The 21,238-nt window shown below is 54.3% G+C and overlaps 2 protein-coding genes across 4 annotated transcripts in view; both read right to left on the minus strand.

The window, feature by feature from the left end:
- Positions 1 to 912: 912 nt before the first annotated feature.
- The window catches only part of NOL12 (nucleolar protein 12), a 92,588-nt gene continuing 72,262 nt past the window's right edge, over positions 913 to 21,238 (minus strand). Inside the window, exons 1-7 of one of the 3 annotated variants that reach the window (XM_050806363.1) lie at positions 17,293 to 17,297; positions 8,573 to 8,684; positions 6,468 to 6,573; positions 6,121 to 6,169; positions 5,505 to 5,647; positions 3,810 to 3,907; positions 913 to 3,424 (exon numbers count right to left, since the gene is read on the minus strand). In XM_050806363.1, coding sequence (XP_050662320.1) covers positions 3,262 to 3,424; positions 3,810 to 3,907; positions 5,505 to 5,647; positions 6,121 to 6,169; positions 6,468 to 6,573; positions 8,573 to 8,655 — 642 coding nt within the window. In that variant the 5' untranslated portion in view covers positions 8,656 to 8,684; positions 17,293 to 17,297 and the 3' untranslated portion in view covers positions 913 to 3,261. Of the gene's footprint in view, positions 3,425 to 3,809; positions 3,908 to 5,504; positions 5,648 to 6,120; positions 6,170 to 6,467; positions 6,574 to 8,572; positions 8,807 to 17,292; positions 17,298 to 21,238 lie in introns of those variants that run through there. The other 2 variants (XM_050806362.1, XM_050806361.1) reach the window with 2 other exon arrangements.
- LGALS1 (galectin 1) lies at positions 15,861 to 19,675 on the minus strand. Its single transcript, XM_050806422.1, has 4 exons — positions 19,539 to 19,675; positions 18,187 to 18,266; positions 16,604 to 16,775; positions 15,861 to 16,060 (listed from the first exon to the last, which is right to left on the minus strand). The coding sequence occupies exons 1-4, from the start codon at positions 19,545 to 19,547 to the stop codon at positions 15,914 to 15,916; spliced, it is 408 nt and encodes a 135-aa protein (XP_050662379.1). The 5' UTR covers positions 19,548 to 19,675; the 3' UTR covers positions 15,861 to 15,913.

Consider the following 21,238-nt stretch of genomic DNA (forward strand, 5'->3'; position numbering starts at 1 on the left):
TGAGCAAAACTCCATCTCGAAAAATAAATAAATAGAAGAGTTCCCAGACTGTCTTGCAGCTAGGAGGTCCCTTGCCTCTGCCTCATGCCTTTGCCTCCTGCCTGGTCAACAGGACACGCCAAGTGCCAATTTTTTTTTTTTTTGAGATGGAGTTTCACTCTTGTTGCCAAGGCTAGGGTGCAATGGCACGATTCTCGGCTCACTGCAACCTCCACCTCCCAGGTTCAAGCAATTCTCCTGCCTCAGCCTCCCGAGTAGCTGGAATCACAGGTATGCGCCACCACGCCCAGCTAATGTGGTTTTTTTAGTAGAGACAGGGGTTTCTCCATGTTGGTCAGGCTGGTCTCGAACCCCCAACCTCAGGTGATCCACCGGCCTCAGCCTCCCAAAGTGCTGGGATTACAGGCGTGAACTACCGCACCTGGCCCTAAATGTTTTCAAAAGGAGGGGCATGTTCTTTTTCATCCCCTTTTCTTCCTGCTGGCTGAAATGCAGACATGTTGGCCGCAGCTCAAGCAGCCACCTTGTGCTGTGAGGCAAGGGCCATATGTTGAAAATGGCACACAGCATAGAGTTAGAAGCCCAGCATCCCAACCTCCAACCTTCGCAGCTCCAGGCTGGGAACCTCCCATCTTTGTTAACCTGGGAACTCTTACACAAGCCAGTTGTTTTTCAATTTTGTTTTAGAGCATATGCAGCTAAACCTAACTCTTCTTCGGAAATCTCCCAGAGGCCCAACTCTGGAGAGCAATAGGAGGCAGGAGCTCAGATGCCGCCACAGCACGGTGAGGGGCTCCTGGAGAAAAGACAAGTTCTCCAGAGGGCTCTGAATCCACCACCCCGATCCTAGAATTGGTCAAATCACTGTGACTCAACTTTCCTGGTCTGCTGGAAGAACTGAAGACACACACGGAAAGGAGTGGCTAAGAATTTAATACTGGTAAACACTATAAATTGTAAATGTAAGTTGTAAATGACCTTGTCACTGGAGAGGGGAGAAGGAACTGGAGTCAGACGTCCCAGCAGCAGCAGCAGCAGTGGTGACATGCAGTAGACACAGCCAGAGAGCAACAGGCGCTTTGGGAAGTGGTTCATGCACGTGGTCTTATTTTAGTCTCAGGGCAGCCCTAAGAGGTAGGTACCTTATGTCATCTTACACATGAGGAAACACACCAGAGAGGTCAGCACCGCAAGAAGCTCATGCAGCGACCAAGCAGCAGAGCCTGGATTCAAACCTGAGCCCTGCTGTGTGCAAGAACCCCTGGGACTCAGCTGTTCCTGCTCACAGCAGGCTGAGCACCAGAGCCACCTGGAGGGCCCATAATAGGCACCACTCTGCCCAGGCACGAGGCAGCCAAGTAGCACATGCCACCCAGGGAGGACAACGAAAAGGTGGCAGGGAGAGCAGGTGGGCGGAGCCAGAAGGCCAGGCCAAGGTGCTCAGCACAGTCCCTGAGGTGCCTTTGCCATAGCCGGTGCAGCCCTCAGACTCCCACCAGCCTTCATGAGTGGGTTTTGATGGTGACATGGGAGAGGGCCTGCCCACTCCCAGGTACAGCATAACTGAGCCACAGTCACTTAGCCTGCCCCACTGCAAGCCCTGGCTGCTGGCTGTGGAGAGAGGACAGCCCTGCAGACCCTGCCTCACTGCTCCCCCCGCTCCAGGAGCTCCCGCATCACGGTGCGTAGAGCCCGCAGTCCTGTCGCAGGTGCCCCTCACCACACTGTCCTGTCATCCTGACTCCATAGTCCATGGTCGTTGGCAAGCCCTGGGAACACAGCTCACTCCCCTTTGTGGTCCTAGTGTTTAGGACCCAACGTAGCTCCTCTAACCAAGGCACAACCTGAAATTCTTTCACTCCTGCCCAGGACTGACAAGCCGGGACAAACAAGGGACAAGGTTTCCATCCACTCACCCATCCGGAAGGAGTGTGAAGACATGGCCCCTTGTTGAGTTCTAGCTGGCACCCACAGGGTCTTCTCTAGAGGGGCCACTTGTGTGCAAGTCAAGATGTAACTGCTTTATTTTTTCATTTTTTTTGAGACAGGGTCAAACTCTGTCGCCCAGGCTGGAGTGCAGTGGCATGATCTCAGCTCACTGCAGCCCCCACCTCCAGGGTTCGAGCGATTCTCCAACCTCAGCCTCCCGAGTAGCTGGGATTACACACGTGTGCCACCACACCCGGCTAATTTTTGTATTTTTAGTAGAGACAGGGTTTCACCATGTTGGCCAGGCTGGTCTCGATCTCCTGACCTTAAGTGATTTGCCCGCCTCGGCCTCGCAAAGTGCTGAGATTACAGGCGTGAGCCACTGAGCCGGGCTGCAATTGCTTTAAAAAGAATTAATTAATCCTTCCATGTTAGGCCCCGCCTGGGAGATACTGGAAGTCTGGGGACGCTGCCCCAGTGTGGTGATGGGGAATGACCTGGGACTCGACTGCTTCTACCACTTCAGTGTCAGCTGAGGAGACTCCTGGGGCCCAGGACAAGGCACAGGCACAGAGGCTCCTCGGTGAAGGGCATGGGGGCACTGCTCCCCCACTGGCCTCAGAAGCCTGCTTTTCAGAGCAGCAGGTGGGCTCTGGATTCTAGCAATGGACACACGGATCCTTAACCCTGGTTAGTATCTTAACACAGGGAGAGCTATACAAAAAACTAGCCGGGCGTGGTGGTGGGCACCTGTAGTCCCACCTACTTAGGAGGCTGAGGCAGGAGAATGGTGGAACCCGGTAGGTGGATCTTGCAGTGAGCTGAGATCAAGCCACTGTACTCCAGCCTGGGCCACAGAGCGACACTCCGTTTCAATAAATAAATAAATAAATAAATAAATAAAACACAGGGAGAACTGGACTTTATTGTAGCCACAGGGCAAACTGCTGGAGACAGACCCATGGGCCCCGACCATTTCCACCACCCCAGAAACCTGCCGTGTGCGTGGTATCACGGACAAACAAATCACAAGCACACAACTCTCTGATGAGTTCCAGAAATCTGATGAGTGCCAGGTGGGGTACACATTTGGGAAGATGCCCCAGCGTGGCTCTGAAGGCTCTTCCTGGGGGAGGCCTGTTCTCCGCTGCCTGCTCCTTCTGGAATTCAAACCCCAGGCAAAGGCAGCTGGCCCCAGGCCAGATAGGTCCTGGCTTCCCAACCTTGAGCTGTGCAGTCATTACCTAGGTGCAGGCTGGGCTACAGGGACAGCCAAGCTGAGAAAGGACAGGTCCTCGAAGCCTAGGCTGGGGCACTGCTTGGTTCTTGGTCTCACTCCCCGCTGTGCCGTGCTTTGCCTGTCAGACGGCGGCGCTGGGCCTTGCTGGTACGAGTGGCCCTTGGGGGCTTCTTGGAGTCCTGGGTCCGTTGGGGATGTTTCCTCTTGACCTTTTTGCGGCTGTGTGCATGCAGTGAGGCTGTGAGAGAGGAGATCCTGGGGATGGGCAGAAAGCCTCAGTTTAAGACTGCGTTGTGGAGTGACTCACCACCTGGCTCATGGAGGGGATGTCAGGACAGGTTGCAAACGCCAGGACCACCAAGTTCATGCCAGAGTTGGCCTGCTCTACCTCCAGAGTGCTTGCCAGCAACTCAACTCAGAGAGACAGGCCCTTCACCCAGGCACGAAAGGCATCGGAGGTCAGACACTCTCAGGGGTGGGTGGGACAGGATGGGGCAATGAGGAGAGGCTGAGGATCACTGGACAGGCAAAGCAAAGGGCTGCTCCGGGCCCTACACCTGCTCCACACCACCCCTAAGAGCCAGGTCACTACTGCCAGCCAGGAGGGGTGGGACCGGGAAGGCAGCAGGCCAAGACTCACCGCTGAGAGAGCAGGGGGTCTCTGGACTTCCTGGGCAAGGCTTTGGTTGGCTTCTCCATGGATGACGCCGCCTCCTCAGACCCGTCTCCAGACCCTCCCTAAAGAAGCACAAGACAGGTAGCAGTAGCTCGGGGGGCCTGGGCTGGACACCCCGAGCCACCATGGCTCTGGCAAGTGCATCATAGGCCTGGAAGGGGACTAAAGAAGGCCTCGGATGGAAGAACAGTCTATCTGTCCTAAAGCAAGGATTACACAGGGGAAGGCCTGTTTCCAAACCCTCTCCTGCCCCTAGAAGCTTCCAGTACGTACTTAAACATTCAGGAATGAAAATCCTAGCAAAATGGGGACAAGACTTGTCTTTGTATCAGACCTTGCAGAAGAATGAGCGTAAAATGAAAGACTGGTGTGAGATCAGTATGGTTTGGTTTTGTTTTGTTTTTTGAGATGGAGTCTCGCTCTGTCACCCAGGCTGGAGTGCAGTGGTGCGATCTTGGCTCACTGCAACCTCCACCTCCTAAGTTCAAGCGATTCTCCTGCCTCAGCCTCCCAAATAGCTGGGATTACAGGTGCACGCCACCACGCCTGGCTAATTTTTTTTTTGAGACGGAGTTTCGCTCTTTTTGCCCAGGCTGGAGTGTAATGGCACAATCTTGGCTCACCACAACCTCTGCCTCCCGGGTTCAAGCTATTCTCCTGCCTCAGCCTCCCGAGTAGCTAGGATTACAGGCATGTGCCACCACATCCAGCTAATTTTGTATTTTTAGGAGAAACGGGGTTTCTCCATGTTGGTCAGGCTGGTCTCGAACTCCTGACCTCAGGTGATCCGCCTGCATCGGCCTCTCAAAGTGCTGAGATTACAGGCATGAGCCACTGCACCTGGCCCCCTGGCTAATTTGTATACTTTTAGTAGAGATGGGATTTCACTATGTTGGCCAGGCTGGTCTCAAACTCCTGACCTCAGGTGATACACCCACCTTGGCCTCCCAAAATGCTGGGATTACAGGCGTGAGCCACCGTGTCCAGCCCCAAGATCAGTATGGATGTGATGGGGAGTGGCTCCAGGACTTAAGGACACGATAACCCATTCAAGGAAATATGTTTTATATCATAACTGTGTGCATATATGTCCATAAATTCTTAGGCAAACCCAGATACAACTGCAATGGAAACAGCTGTCTCATGAAATAATATTTAACATGATACTTTCAGATATTTTCAATTACATTATTTTTTTTTTATGCTGGTTGCAACCTACTCATGATTCACCACCTACAGGTTGAAAACCCACTTAGTGCACACAGACGTGCCAGGGCTGCAAATCGCACAATGGGAACGATCACAACAAACAGCTACCTTTTGTGAAGCTTACAACAGGGCTGGGCGCTGCGCCAAGTGACTCACACAGATTAACAACTTTTATCCTCACACCAATCCCACAAGGCAGGTGCCACCATCAGCAACCCCCAGTTCACTGATGGAGAAAGGGAAGCAGGCAAGGTGAAGGAGCCTGCCCAAGTTCCTGAGCTGCTCAGCAGTGGGGCTGGCCTCTGCAGTGCCCCAGAAGCAGGGAATGAAGGGTCCAAAGGGAAGGAGCCCCTGCAGTGGGGTACCCACAACATGGGCCAGCACTGAGCAACCCTGAGAAGCCAGTCTGCCCCCACACTGCTTCTTCCCAGGGCTGAGACTGGGACCTACCTCAGGTGGGGTCAGCCCGAGCAGCCGGGCCCCTGAGAGGTCCAGGTCACTGATGGTGGTCACGGTGACTGTGTGGTTGGGGTGGTCATACTGCACCGACTCCGTCTTTGCTGTCACCAACCGGTCCAGCTCATCTGCCTCCTCTGTGGGGGTGGACACAGACCTGGCGTCAGCCAGGGGAACGAGAGACCAGGCTCCAGCCTCCCTCCCTCCCGGGAGTGCAATGCCTCCTCTACTCTGTGGATGTGGAGCGCATCCACAAGGTCACTGGCTGTAGAGCCTAGTCTGCGGATGCATGTTGTGAATGATCCTGTTTCCTTCATGCTCTAGCTGGTTCCCATGTCAGACAAACCCTCTATGACAGCTACAGCTGTCCCTCCCCTCCGCCCCTAGTCCTTTCCATCCTCAAAAACTGGGTTCTCTGCTCATGCTTGGTTAACCATGGGGTTTGGGCCTCCTCCTGGTCTCTGTTCCATTTGCACTTAGAGGTGCTTAGGACAACCCCTGGCCCCAGGGTACCCCCCAAGATCCCTAGGGCCAAGGAGGTCAGCTTCTATCCCTTCCACCCACCAGGCCCGTCAGCTGTTCTCCAGGTCAGGCCAAGCAAGCCACTTACCCAGCGCCTCTTCTCTCTCTGCCAGCATCTTCAAGTATTCCTGGTGGCGCTGAAACCACGTGGGCAGGGAACACAGTGAGTATGGCCTCTTAGTCCAACCTCAGGCCAGGGTATTATTAATCACCCCCAAGGTGAGTGAGACCATGATCCCTACTGCAAGATCAGGAGGAGACTCCATCTTCCATCGTTCCCAGACCCAGGCCCACGGAGTCTCCACCTGTATAAGCTGTTTCCCAGTCCTGCCCACGCACACGCCGCCCCATGCCTGCAGCTGCCTCTATTAGGTAAATCCAGGGCTACAAGTGCCCTAAGAATCAAAGACCCCCTCCCACCTTCCCCCTGCACACCTCCTCCCGAAGCTTCCTCTGCTCCTCTTTTAGCCGCTGCTTAATCTCCTCAATGGCTGCCTTCTTCCGCTCGACCTTCCGCTTGTGGAAGCCTGTCAGGTACTCCCTACAGGAAGGAAGCCGGAAGAGACAAGGAGAGAAGGGCTCACTCTAGGAGAAAAACGGCTAATGCCGCGCTCGCTACGTGCTAGGCACCATTCCAAAAATGTACAAGTATTAGCTCATTTAACCTTCGCAACAATGGCCAGGCATGGTGGCTCACGCCTGTAATCCCAGCACTTTGGAAGGTCGAGGTGGGCGGATCACTTGAGGCCAGGAGTTCAAGACCATCCTGGCAAACATGGTGAAACCCCATGTCTACTAAAAACACAAAAATTAGTTGGTGTGGTGGCGCATGCCTGTAGTCCCAGCTACTCGGGAGGCTGAGTGGGGAGAATTGCTTGAGCCTGGGAGGCAGAGGTTGCAGTGAGTCGAGATCAGGCCACTACACTCCAGCCTAGATGACACAGCTAGACTTTGTCTCAAAAACAAACAGCCGGGAGCGGTGGCTCAAGCCTGTAATGCCAACACTTTGGGAGGCCGAGACGGGTGGATCACGAGGTCAGGAGATCGAGACCATCCTGGCTAACACGGTGAAACCCCGTCTCTACTAAAAAAAATATAAAAAACTAGCCAGGCGAGGTGGCGGGCGCCTGTAGTCCCAGCTACTCAGGAGGCTGAGGCAGGAGAATGGCGTGAACCTGGGAGGCGGAGCTTGCAGTGAGCTGAGATCTGGCCACTGCACTCCAGGCTGGGCGACAGAGCGAAACTCCGTCTCAAAAAACAAAAACAAACAAACAAAAAACCCTCACAACAACCTGTGCAGTGGGTAGCAATCTCCATTTTACAGATGGGGACGCTGAGGCACAGAGTCTAGGTTACTTGCCCAAGTTTAAAGAAAAGATACATTTAGGCCGGGCGCGGTGGCTCAAGCCTGTAATCCCAGCACTTTGGGAGGCCGAGACGGGCGGATCACAAGGTCAGGAGATCGAGACTATCCTGGCTAACCCGGTGAAACCCCGTCTCTACTAAAAAATACAAAAAACTAGCCGGGCGAGGTGGCGGGCGCCTGTAGTCCCAGCTACTGGGGAGGCTGAGGCAGGAGAATGGCGTAAACCCGGGAGGCGGAGCTTGCAGTGAGCTGAGATCCGGCCACTGCACTCCAGCCTGGGCGACAGAGCGAGACTCCGTCTCAAAAAAAAAAAAAAAAGAAAAGATACATTTAGGAAAATAAAGGAGATACTGCCCCTTTCCACTCAATACTCTCCAGGGATCTCAGGTTCAGGGAACAGGGCCAGGTGCGGGGGCACACACAGTACATGGGGTAACCCCTTCCACACCGGCAAACCTCATTACTCTCTCAACAGGGCTTTCAGGTCACCCTCATCCAGACCTTTAGAAACCCTGCACTGGACCAACACCATGTCTCCAAGACACCTGACCCTGAACTCGCCTGTAGGGCCTGTTGATGCACGCTAGGAGTTTCCTGACGATGCCCAGCATTTCCCACCCTCTCTCCCTCGGTCTGATCTCAGCCCCTTCTCATCTCCGCAGTGCCAGCTGCTCTCTTCCCATTTTGTCCCACAGTCCAGCACTGGGCTTTTCGCTGACCCGCTACCATGTGCCATTTATTTGTCTGGCCGGACGCTGAGGCTCAAGGGTTCACTTTCCTGATACGGGACCTAGCACACCAAAGGAGCCCAATAAATGTCTGGAGAGCGAATGAATGAACTTAGGCCACTCTCATTTCATTGACTCATCATTCGCCAGCCACGGCTGGGCGCCTACTGTGTGCCGGGCCGATGGACTGGGCTGGGCTAGGGTGGTCGAAGCCACTCCTCTGAGACCCGAGCTGCCGGCTGTCTGGCGGCGCAGAAAACACTAGGCGAGGTGGGGAGACCGAGAAGGGAGAAGCGGGAACGGGAGCTGGGAGGCCGAGAGGGGTTCTCTAGCCACGCCAGGGGGCGGGGCCGGAAGAGCCCTCCGCGGGAGCGTGCTCGGCCCCAGACCTGGCCTTGGCCGCGTAAAACAGCTCGAGGGGAGTCCGGTCCGGCTTTGCCACTCACCGCCTCTTCTCCTCGTCGAAGCTGAGAACGAGCCTGGGCCGCCGGTCGTCACCATCTCTCCTCTTCTTCTTGTTGCGGCCCATACCGGTGAGGCGCACGACTTCCTCTCCCTGGAGACACTTCCGGGTGTAGCGTACTCATCCTCCCGGGTGTAGCGTACTCTTCCTCCCAGGCGCACACCTCAGCGTCGCTCCGCAGTTCCGTCCGCCAGGCCCCGCCTTTTAAAGGGACTTCCCAGCTCGTTTTCTTCCCTCTTCTCACGCATGAAGTGCTGCTTTCTGACCTCTCCATGACTCCCAGCTCCAGCCCCTCCCCAGAGTCGCTTCAGTGAGAGCGAGGTCCCCTGGACCCGATTGCCTAGGACTGTGCCTGGCACACACTCAATATGGAGTTACTCGTGAATGGCCAAAAATTTCTGTACTGTCAGGCCTCTGAGCCCAAGCCAAGCCATCGCATCCCCCGTGACTTGCACATATACGCCCAGAAGGCCTGAAGTAACTGAAGAATCACAAAAGAAGTGCAAATGCCCTGCCTCGCCTTATCTGATGACATTCCACCACAAAAGAAGTGAAAACGGCTGGCTCTAGCCTTAAGCGATGATATTATCTTGTGAAGTTCCTTTTCCTGGCTCATCCTGGCTCAAAAAGCTCCCCCACTGAGCACTTTGTGACCCCCACTCCTGCCCGCCAGAGAAGAACCCCCTTTTGACTGTAATTTTCCTTTACCTACCCAAATCCTATTAAACGGCCCCACCCTTATCTCCCTTCGCTGACTCTTTTCGGACTCAGCCCGCCTGCACCAAGCAGCCATGTTGCTCACACAAAGCCTGTTTGGTGGTCTCTTCACACTGACGCGCATGACACTAACCCTACTTTGGATTTTTTTTTTCTTTAATTTATTATTATTACTTTTGAGGTGAAGTCTTGCTCTGTCATCCAGGCTAGAGTGCAGTGGCGCGATGTTGGTTCATTGCAACCCCTGCCTCCCAGGTTCAAGCAATTCTCCGCCTCAGCCTCCTGAGTAACTGGGATTACAGGCGTGCGCCACCATACCCTGCTAATTTTTGCATTTTTAGTAAAGATAAGTTTTCACCATGTTGACCAGGCTGCTTGAACTCCTGACCGCAAGTAATCCTCCCATCTCGGTCTCCCAAAGTGCGTACTCATCCTCCCGGGTGTAACGTGTGAGCCACGGTGCCGGCCCCTACTTTAGATTCTGATGTCAACTCGTTGGTAGTCTCCAAGAGGGAGCCAAACTGCCTGGATTTGTATACTGGCACCCCACCTACAGCTGTGTGGTCTAAGACCAATGGCCTTCACAGTGCCTCACCGTATTTGTAAAATGAGGGATAGTAGCTTCATAGGGTTGTTGTAGACAGTGGTTCTCAAGCTTTGGCATACATCAGAATCCCCTAGAGGGCTTGCTAAAACCTGGATCGCTGGGCCTCACTCAGGAGTTTCTGATCCAGTAGAAGTTTCTGAGTGGATTTCCAGTTCTAGCAAGTTCTCAGGTGATGCTAATGCTGCTAATCCGTGGACCAAACTTTGACAGCTGTGATTATGAGGAAGTGAGTGATGTCAAGTTTGTATAACATAAGGCATGCATACACGTGTTTTCTGCACAAGTCATCTTCCCTCTTTGTGCCTCACTTTGCCCAAAGGTGGAATGAGTGTGTAATAACATCCTCAACTGAGAATGGAGGGCATGGGTGTGAAAGATTGTAGTGAAACAACACCTGAAGGGGATTTTTAATCACTTGGATTGTGTGCCAGAATCCTTCATCCACTTTTTTCACTTTTTTTTTTTTTTTTTTTTTTTGAGACAGAGTTTCGCTCTTGTCACCCAGGCTGGAGTGCAGTGTCGTGACTTCGGCTCACTGCAATCTCCACCCCCCAGGTTCAAGCGACTCTCCTGCCTCAGCCTTCTGAGTAGCTAGGATTACTGGCACCTGCCATCACGGCCGGCTAATCTTCGTATCCTGACTGAGTTTTGGAAGGAGGCAGGCAATAAGTACAGCACTCCAGAATGCCGAATTCATTCCATACAGCTCCTCTGCTTGGGGGAAATCTATGTGGGATCCTGCGAGGAAGTTACCCTTAAACTGCAGGCCTGGCCTTTCAGTTCCTGTGGCCCAGAGCACCGCAGGGGGCTCCCTTAGGGTGCTGGACTGCACCTCTGACCAGCTGCTTCTGCCCCTTAGTGGCAGTGCCTTAAGGCTACCCTTGGCACCCTCCTGGGTAGAGGCATAACCCTGGCTGAAGGTGCCCAGAGAGTCACCTTCTGCAGCTGGTCTGTCTCCTCCCAGTCCCAGGCTTCGACCTGCTTGGTTTACCAGGGCTCCACTCCCACCCACAGTGGTTGGAGATGAAAAGTAAAGGCTCAGGCTGGGCGCGGTGGCTCACACCTGTAATCCCGGCACTTTGGGAGGCTGAGGCAGGCAGATCACGAGGTGAAGAGATGGAGACCATCCTGGCCAACATGGTAAAACCCCGTGTCTACCAAAAATACAAAAATTAGCTGGGCGGGGTGGCACGCGCCTGTAGTCCCAGCTACTTGGGAGGCTGAGGCAGGAGAATCACTTGAACCCAGGAGGTGGAGGTTGCAGTGAGCTGAGATTGTGCCACTGCACTCCAGCCTAGCGACAGACAGTAGGGCAACATAGTAAAACCCTGTCTCTACAAAAAATTAAAAATTAGCCAGGCCTAGTGACACACTCCTATAGTCCAGTGACTTGGGAGGCTAAGGTAGGAGGATCACTCAAGCCCAGAAGTTTGAGGCTGCATTGAGCTGTGATCATGCCATTGCATTCCAGCCTGGACAACGCAGTGAGACCCCATCTCTGGAAAAAACAAAAAACAAAAAACAAAAAACAGGCCAGGTGTAGTGGCTCCTGCCTGTAATCTTAGCATTTTGGGAGGCCAAGGCGGGCGGATCAGTTGAGGTTCGGAGTTCGAGACCAGCCTGACCAACATGATGAAACCCCATCTCTACTAAAAATATGACAATTAGCCGTACGTGGTGGTGCATGCCTATAATCCCAGCGACTCGAGAGGCTGAGGCAGGAGAATCACTTGAACCCAGGAGACAGGGGTTGCAGTGAGCCGAGATCCTGCCACTTCACAACAGCCTGGTCAAAAGAGCAAAACTCCGTCTCAAAATGAAAAACAAAAACAAGAAGTGATGATAAACTTAATGAGGAAAAAGAGTAACAAGAGCAGCTGACATTTATTTAGCTCTTTACTCTCTTTAGATTGTTTATTTTATTATTTATTTACTTATAGAGATGAGGGTCTCACTATGTTGCCCAAGCTGGTCTCAAACTCCTGGGATCAAGCGATCCTCCCTATTCAGCTTCATGAGTAGCTAGAACCACAGGTGCCCACCACTGTGCCTGGCTTATGATGATCTCTTTTGAGGTACAATCCACATTTTACTGAGGAGGAAACTGAGGCTCAGAGAGGTGCAGTCACTTGTCCGAGGTCACACAGGCAAGAACAGGTTCTGAGGGTGGGGAGCAGGTGGCCTAAGGGCAGAGGTTGACTTAACTTATCTGGACCCAGTTTCCTAGGCCCTCGGGACACACAGAACTTTAAAAGGGGTGAAGACAGCCGACACTCGCCAAACTCGTATTGCATGCCAGGCACCATGCATTTCTATACATCACCTCAGCTAATCTTTTTTCTTTTTTTTTTTTTAGAGAGTCTCGCTCTGTCGCCCAGGCTGGAATGCAGTGGCGTGATCTCGGTTCACTGCAACCTCCTCTTCCCAGGATCAAGTGATTTTCCTGCCTCAGCCTCCCCGGTAGCTGGGACCACAGGCATGCACCACCATGCCCGGCTAATTTTTGTATTTTTAGTAAACACAGAGTTTCACTTGTTGGCCAGGCTGGTCTCAAACGCCCGACCTCAAATGAACCTCCTGCCTTGGCCTCCCAAAGTGCTGGGATTACAGGTGTCGGCCACTGCACCCCGTCAACACTAGTGCAGTCTTTTTCTTTTTTTTTTTTTGAGACGGAGTCTCGCTCTGTCACCCAGGCTGGAGTGCAATGGCACAATATCAGCTCACCGCAACCTCTGCCTCCTGGGCTCAAGCAATTCTCCTGCCTCAGCCTCCCAAGTAGCTAGGATTTACAGGCATGTACCACCATGCCCGGCTAATTTTTTGTATTTTTGGTGGAGACGGGGTTTCTCCATGTTGGTCAGGCTGGTCTCGAACTCCCGACCTCAGGTGATTCACACACCTCGGCCTCCCAAAGTGCTGGGATTACAGACGTGAGCCACTGTGCCTGGCCTAATTTTTGTATTTTTAGTAGAGACGGGGTTTTGTCATGTTGCCCAGGCTGGTCTCAAACTCCTGATCTCAGGTCATCCACCCACCTCGGCCTCCCAAAGTGTTGGGATTACAGGCGTGAGCCACCACACCTGTTTTTTTTTCTTTTTCTTTTTCTTTTTTCTTTTTTTGAGACGGAGTCTTGCTCTGTGGCCTGAGAGCAGTGGCACGATCTCGGCTCACTGCAACCTCCACTTCCCGGGTTCAAGTGATTCTCCTGCCTCAACCTCCTGAATAGCTGGGACTACAGGCGCCCCCCACCACGCCCAGCTAATTTTTGTATTTTTTAGTAGAGATGGGGTTTTGCCATATTAGCCAGGCTGGTCTCGAACTCCTGACCTTGTGATCCACCCACCTCAGCCTCCCAAAGTGCTGGTGTGAGCCAGCATGCCTGGCCAACTAGTGCAGTCTTAACAAAGTTTGCCAGATGAGGAAACTGAGGTTCAGAGACGTTGAATAACTGGTTCAAGGGCACACAACCACAGAGCTGGGGTTTAAACACAGGTCTGTCTGACGCCAAGCTGGGTTTCCTTCCTCCACACCCAGTGGCCTCTCTTACCTGTCCCAGGACTTTCCTCTGCCCAGTTGTGGCCCCAGTCCTAGTGTCTTGTGAGTGTCAGCCAGTGTAGGGGAGAATCAGTGTGGGTGAACACTGAGGACCAGGCAGGGCAGCCTAGGGGACGTGTTCTCCAATGTCCAGCAGAGGGCGCTCCATCTGCAGCCAGGCTTCCGAAGCTGTTTCTGGGTGGCCACCTGGGAGCCCCAGGAGAGCCTGGAGATTGGGTGTGGCTCATGGGAGTTCTCAGCCGGTGTGTTCCATCCTCTTTGACCTCTCATAGAGAGGTGCGTGTCCCCAGCTCCCACCTAGGTCCCAGGGTACCCACTGAGATGGGAATCATCCACCCAAGATGGGTCTCATTTTATGGATGAGGAAACTGAGGCTGGGTGTATAAGAGACCTAGTCACAGCTGGTGCCAGTTGCCCTAGAAAGGGAGATTTGCCAAGCTCCCCACCCCCCAACCCACATACCATGCCTCAGGAGACTGTGCCTTGGGGCTATGGGGGAGCCCAGTGATGATTCTAACCTTCTGTACCTTGGCTCAGTTCCTGCAGCTGTTTCCCAGGGAGGTAGGGGCCCTGGGAAGATGTGACTGCAGCAGCAGGCAGGAAGGAAAAGGTGCAGGGAAGTGTTCAGTGTGCAGGGCACCCCAGCTGTCCACTCAGGCCCCATCAGTTGTGATGGGTGGGTGCATGGGATTGGGTTCAGCATTACCCTCCAAGGTAACAGCCTGGGCTGGTCTTAGAGGAGACATCATCTTTGGAAACCAGGAGAACAGGTTCATGGAGACCTCATCTCAGGTTGGGTGAGTCACCCCTACTCTGTCCCCTGAGGAGGAGGCTGCGGGAGTCTGGAGGCTGGGCCTCATATTGGCTGGCTTTTACCTCTTGGTTCTCTGCAGGGGCTGATGGAGCCCCCAACCCCAGCTCCTCCTACCATAGAAACAGGGGCTGGCAATGGGGTGCCAGGGTCATCACCTACTTTCCCATTGTTGGGGTGGGGGCATCTGCCCAGGAATGAGAGCTGGCAGCTTCCAGACTAGTCCTTTGGTTGCCCATACACTCTAGCTAAGTGGGGTGCATGGCTCAAGCCCACAGACAGGATCCCTGGGGAGCTCCGCAGGCTCAGCTGGGCCTGGTACAGACCTGGGAGTCATTTCATCTATCAGAGCCCATTTCTTCACCTTCAGATTGGAGTAATAGCACTTTAAAAGTGGTGCAGGGAGCTGGGTGCAGTGACGCACACCTGTGGTCCCAGCTATTCAGAAGGCTGAGGCAGGATTGCCTGACCCCAGGACTTTGAGGCTGCAGTATGCAACCACTGCACTCCAGCCTGGTTAACATAGCAAGACCCCATCTCTTAAAAAAAAAAAAAAAAAAAAGGCTGTGCACGAGGTATGGGAAACCACCAACCACTGAGTATTTGCCATATGCAGGTGTTGAACTTGGCTTCTTTCATGCAACACCTCATTTAATCTCCACTTGATCTCAGCCAGAAGGCCAAGAAGCGACTGATCTTTGGAACAACTCTTTGATAGGCTGTTTGCATTATCCCCCTTGTTATAAAGGAATAAGCTGAGGCTCACAGAGGTCAGTTAACATGCACAAGGCCACACAGCTGGCAGCCCCATGTTGTCTTGACTCCACATCTCTACCTCATGAAGGCAAATGAGGGGTCTCGTATTCTTCCCTCCACCTCTCTGTCTTCTGTCCCGTCACCACACATGAAGTGGTCTGTCCTTGCCTGTTTCCCCCTTGATGTCATTTACACAACATCCTTTGAGCATCTGCTGTGTTCTAGGGCCCACTAGGCTAAAAGCAGTTTCAGGGCAGGGACTGATTTTTTTTTTTTTTTTTTTTTTTTTTTTTTGAGACGGAGTCTCGCAGTGTCTCCCAGGCTGGAGTGCAGTGGCGTGATCTCGGCTCACTGCAAGCTCCGCCTCCCGGGTTCACTCCATTCTCCCGCCTCAGCCTCCCAATTAGCTGAGACTACAGGCGCCCGCCACCACGCCCGGCTAGTTTTTTGTATTTTTAGTAGAGACGGGGTTTCACCATGTTAGCCAGGATAGTCTTGATCTCCTGACCTCGTGATCCACCCGCCTCGGCCTCCCAAAGTGCTGGGATTACAGGCTTGAGCCACCGCGCCCGGCCTGATTTTTATTCAGTGGTCACTGACCCTCCTACTGTGTGTCAGACTCTCTGTGCTTGCTCTGGGGGACCCAGCGGAAGACATCATTGGAACTGAGGAGGTACCCGTGGACAAAGCAAATGGAAGTGAAGGAAGGGGGCAGGCCTGGAGGTGGGGGACCCCTCTCTCTCTCTCTCTCTCACACACACACACACACACACACACACACACATGCGTGCGCACACACAAACACATACACACACATGAGGCTGGTTCAGAGGGGGCAGAAGCAGCTGCCTTTATTGGGGGCCATGGGCTGACTGATTTCAGTCAAAGGCCACACACTTGATCTTGAAGTCACCGTCAGCTGCCATGTAGTTGATGGCCTCCAGGTTGAGGCGGTTGGGGAACTTGAATTCGTATCCATCTGGCAGCTTGATGGTCAGGTCGGCCTGGTCAAAGGTGATGCACACCTGGGGGTACAGGAGAGCAGTGAGCCAGGCCCACAGGCCATGGGCCCTTCCAGAACCCGTTCCTCATGTGGCCCTGACACAGCCCCAGTTTGTGGCTGAGCCTACGGAGGTGCATTTATAATATTTTTTCTTTCTTTCTACTCTAATCCTATGACAGATTTTTTTTTTTTTTTTTGAGACGGAGTCTCCTCTGTCACCCAGGCTGGAGTGCAGTGGCGCCACCACGCCTGGCTGATTTTTGTATTTTTCTCCATGTTGGTCAGGCTCATCTCGAACTCCCGACCTCAGGTGATCCGCCCGCCTAGGCCTTCCAAAGTGCTGGGATTATAGGCATTAGCCACCGAGCCCAGGCTTTTTTTTCTTTTGTTTTATTCTAATTAACCACTGAGGTTCCAAGAGGGGCAGACACTGGTCATCACACAGGAAGGGAGGGAAGAGGAGGGGAAAGAGAGCAGGCAAGGCCAAGATCTCTAGTCACTAACCCAGCTCCGCCCCAGCCCACCCAGCCCCTGTCCCTGGTCCCGGTTCCGGTCCGCAGCCCACCTCTGCGACACTTCCAGGCTGGAAAGGAAAGGCAGCCTCCCGCTGCTCGGTCCCCCAGGCCCCGCCGTCCTTGCTGTTGCACACGATGGTGTTGGCGTCGCCGTGGGCGTTGAAGCGAGGGTTGAAGTGCAGGCACAGGTTGTTGCTATCTTTGCCCAGGTTCAGCACGAAGCTGGGGGGTAATGGGTGGGTGTGAGGCCACCTCGGCCAGCTCCAGCCCCACCGACTGACTAATCTGTCACTCAGTACTCCATGAACACACTTTGCTTGAAGAACTCACTAACAGAGACAAGAAACCTGGATTCTAGCTCTAGCCCTGACAGCTGCTTACGGTGTGAACGTGAGCTAGTCCCTGACCCTCCTTGCCTGTTTGCTCATCTGTACAATGGGGGCTGCACAGGAGGACTTGCTAGATTCTTGAAGTCACTAGCGTCCTAGCCCTTTTGGTCAAGGTCAGAGACTTCCTCCAGATGGCAACTTCACGTCCTGTCTTGTACATCTCTGTGTTCCTGGTGCCCAGCACAAGTGGGGCACACCAGAAGGAGATGCTTAGTAATTATGGGGTGAATTAACAAATAATAATACTCCTGGGCACGGTGGCTCACTCCTGTAACCCCAGCACTTTGGGAGGCCGAGGTGGGCAGATCATGAGGTCAGGGGTTCGAGACCAGCCTGGCCAACATGGTGAACCCCCCCATCTCTACTAAAAGTACAAAAATTAGCTGGGCGTGGTGGTAGGCACCTGTAGTCCCAGCTACTCGGGAGGCTGAGGCAGGAGAATCGTTTGAACCCAGGAGATGGAGGTTGTGGTGAGCCGAGATCAAGCCATTGCACTCCAGCCTGGAGGACAGGGTGAGACTCCGTCTCAAAAAATAAAATAATAAATGCATTTGTTTAGTGGTGATAATAGCTATACCTGCCTCTGAGGGTTTGGTTGCAATGAAATTAGTGCATGAGAAGTGTACGGCTCTTAACAATATCAGCTCTTAACAATATCAGCCGATCCTCACCCTCCTCATCATCACTACACCATGGGCATCTCACTTCCTCCACACAACCACCTCTCCCCCTTGTTTTTCTAACAAAATGAGGCTAGGTGAGGTTGGTTGACTGGTCCAAGGTCACATAGCTGCTGAGAAAATAAGGCAGCCGGCTGAGTGAACGAGGAGTGAAGGAAGAAGGACAGGACTGAGCCAGTGAATGAATGACCTGACGCAGGAGGGAGGGACTCAGAGGGAAGGCGGCGGTGACTCCCGCCTCACTCTTCTCCCCGCCCTCCCCTGATGCAGGCCCCGCCCAGACCGGAAAGGGGTGGGGGCGGGGGAACCAAGGTATTATAGATGACGAGGCTGCAGCTGTTGTAGTTTAAGAGGCTACAGCAGGGAGGGAGCGGGGGAGGGGGCGGCAATGGTGGGGGCGCCCAGACCCCGCGGGGGAAGTGAGTCACCCAGAAAGCGCAGCAACGTCGGCCGGCCGTTAACCCACTCTCGGCCAGGGAGGAGACGTGGACTTGGCCGGCCACGCCCTCTCGGCTGGACCAAGCCCCCATCCCTGCCGCCCACCACCCTGACTTCACCTCTCACCTCTTGGCGTCGGGGGCCACCTCGCCCCGCACTCGGAGGCACTCTCCAGGTTTGAGATTCAGGTTGCTGGCGACCAGACCCTGCACAGACAAGCCCCGGCCCAGCGGGTTAGAGGACAAGGTCTCCACTACCCGAAGTGTCCGGGGGTGGCTGGGGGTGGGAGTGGGGTTGTTCCCGCCCGGCATCCTCTGACCAAGCCAAGGGGAAGCCTGGGGACAGGATGGGGCTGTGATTTCTAGCCTCTGATTCTCTGTGTGGTCCTGGAAAAGTCCCTATTCCCAACAGGGTTGGCTTCAATCTGTAATGTGAATCAGGTTCTAGAAGACAGGCTCTAGAAGATTTTGCAGATTGGCCTGGGGATTTTGAACTCAAGAGTGGCTTGGGAGGTGGGGTGCTCTGTCCCATCGCAGATAGAGAGGATCAGGCTGGGGAGGGGCAGGCAGTTGGCCCACAGTCACACTGAATGCAGGGGTCGACCCCTCTGCTGGAGAGGAAGTGGCTAGGGGGACACTACTATTCTCCTTCAAGCTCCTCTCTGCGAAGAGGCTCAGGGGCTAGAGAGGAGACCCTGAAGAACACGGCCCCTCTGCATTAGGGAGTGGCCTGCAGTCGGGCTGTGGCCAGGCTGGTTCAGGGTTAACAAGATTGAGAAAACTGCTGCGCACTGCTGCTCCCTGGCACCCCGAGTGGGTGGGCAAGAGTTAACTGATTTGAGTGGTTTCTTCTGTCAGAAACTTGAACCCTTTCCCTGGGGCCCGAGGAAGATTCTCACCTCCCTGCCACCCCAACCTCCCAGCTTGGGGGTGGTGGAAGGGAATTTCCTCGGCTCCCCTCCCTCCCACCAGCCTGGACACAACCACCCTCCACCCCCGACCTAGAAAGGCCCATCCTGGGCAGCCTGTCTCGGGTCCTGGCGACTTTTCAGCGTATTCTGGAGCAGAGGGTGACTCTGCCCGGGCCTGGTGACTGGGACAGCTGCAGGGGGGAGGGGACGGGAGGCTTTTTGGGGTGGAGGAGGGGGAAAGATATAGTGGCCTGGGTGTCCCCCAGTTGGCCACACCCTTCCCACGCTCACTACTCAGAGAGCTGCAGAATGTCAACCCTGGGCAGAAATAACTGTGCTTTCAGACCCTGGAGGAATCCAAACAATTATCAATGCAGAGAAGGCCTTGAGGGACCATGGCGCCCACCCCCATTTTACAGATGTGGCCACTGAGGTCTAGAAAAGAGAAGGCAGTGGTTCCAGGCCACACAGCTGGGGCTAGAACCCTGCTCCCGATCTGCCCAGCTCTCCTCCGGCCATCAGCTCCTGCCCTATCCCCTGGACCTTGGGGTGGGGTCCCCACACTCACACAAGCCATGATTGAGGCCAGGAGGATGTTGCCAGGAGAGGCGCACCAGCTGTTAGAAGACTCCACCCGCGAGAGATGGGCCCCCGGACGCTCCCACCCTTTTAACGGGACCGGACCGGGTGAGCCCCGCCCCCTGGAAGTTCAGCCAATTGCAAGTCAGGACAGGGCTGGGGGCCACCGAGGGCGGAGTCCGTGGAATTTTGAAGCCAGTTCTGGAGCAGAGGTGACCAATCAGAGTGGCCATCTGCCGCCCCCCCACGAGGGTCCAAGCTCCACCTCCTATTCTTCATCCCTCTCCACCTCCCCCTGCCCCGCCACCACCGAAATTGTGCTGTGGCAGAGATTGGGGGAAGCCAATGGAAAATAGTTTGATGATGAGCTAGGCCCACGAGTTGGCGGGAAGGGGCCTGTGGCCAGCAGGCTGGGCTCAGGGGGTGCCCAGAGAAGATGGCTGAGGAGGTGCAGGGTTCTTCAAGGAATCAGAGCTGGGAGAGACCAGGCCACTCCAGGGCAGGGACCAGGGCGTGGCTCCTGCGTGCGCGTCTGCAGAGGGCCACTGACTTAAACCACAGGCCCTGGCGCCACCCGGGCCTTCCCCGGAAGCAAGGACTGCGGCTGCTGCAGCGCTTGCTCGCTCCTAGCAAAGGCTAAAGAAAGGCTGGGCTGCACGCCAAGCCTTAGGTTGCAGGGCTTGGCTAAGTCCTCGGGCTTGGCCCCCTTCAGGGGCATGCAGGGGATAGTCAAAGCGCCCTGGCCTGACAGCCTCTGGCCTGAGTGTCAAGCTGGGGAGATGGCCCAGGGTGGTCCAGGCCAGGAGGGGGTGGGGTCCTAGCTCTGTGCACCTGTCAGGCCTCTGAGCCCAAGCCAAACCATCGCATCCCCTGTGACTTGCACGTACGCCCAGATGGCCTGAAGTAACTGAAGAATCACAAAAGAAGTGCAAATGCCCTGCCTTGCAGTAACTGATGACATTCTACCACAAAAGAAGTGAAAATGGCCAGCCCTTGCCTTAAGCAATTATATTATCTTGTGAAGTTCCTTTTCCTGGCTCATCCTGGCTCAAAAAGCTCCCCCACTGAGCACCTTGTGACCCCCACTCCGGCCTGCCAGAGAACAACACCCCTTTGACTGTAATTTTCCTTTACCTACCCAAATCCTATAAAACGGTCCCGCCCTTATCTCCCTTCACTGACTCTTTTCGGACTCAGCCCGCCTGCACCCAGGTGAAATAAACAGCCATGTTGCTCACACAAAGCCTGTTTGGTGGTCTCTTTACATGGATGTGCATGACAGCACCCTGTCCTCTCTCTTTTTTATTTTTATCTATTTATTTTTGAGATGGAGTGTCACTCTGTCGCCCAGGCTGGAGTGCAGTGGCATGACCTCGGCTTACTGCAACCTCTGCCTCCCAGGTTCTCCTGCCTCAGCCTCTTGAGTAGATGAGACTACAGGCCCCCACCACCATGCCCGGCCAATTTTTGTATTTTTAGTAAAGACGGGGTTTCACCTTGTTGGCCAGGCTAGTCTGGAACTCCTGACCTCAGGTGATCCACCTGCCTCGGCCTCCCAAAGTTCTGGGATTACAGGTGTGAGCCATCATGCCTGGCCACCCTGTCCTCTTTCTTCACATCTCTCCTCTGAGGCCTGGCACAGCCCTCCTTTCCCCGAGTGTTCAGCAGGTGTTTACTGAGCACCTACTA

This window comes from Macaca thibetana, chromosome 10, assembly GCF_024542745.1.
Source record: "Macaca thibetana thibetana isolate TM-01 chromosome 10, ASM2454274v1, whole genome shotgun sequence".
In the NCBI taxonomy this organism is placed as follows: domain Eukaryota; kingdom Metazoa; phylum Chordata; class Mammalia; order Primates; family Cercopithecidae; genus Macaca; species Macaca thibetana.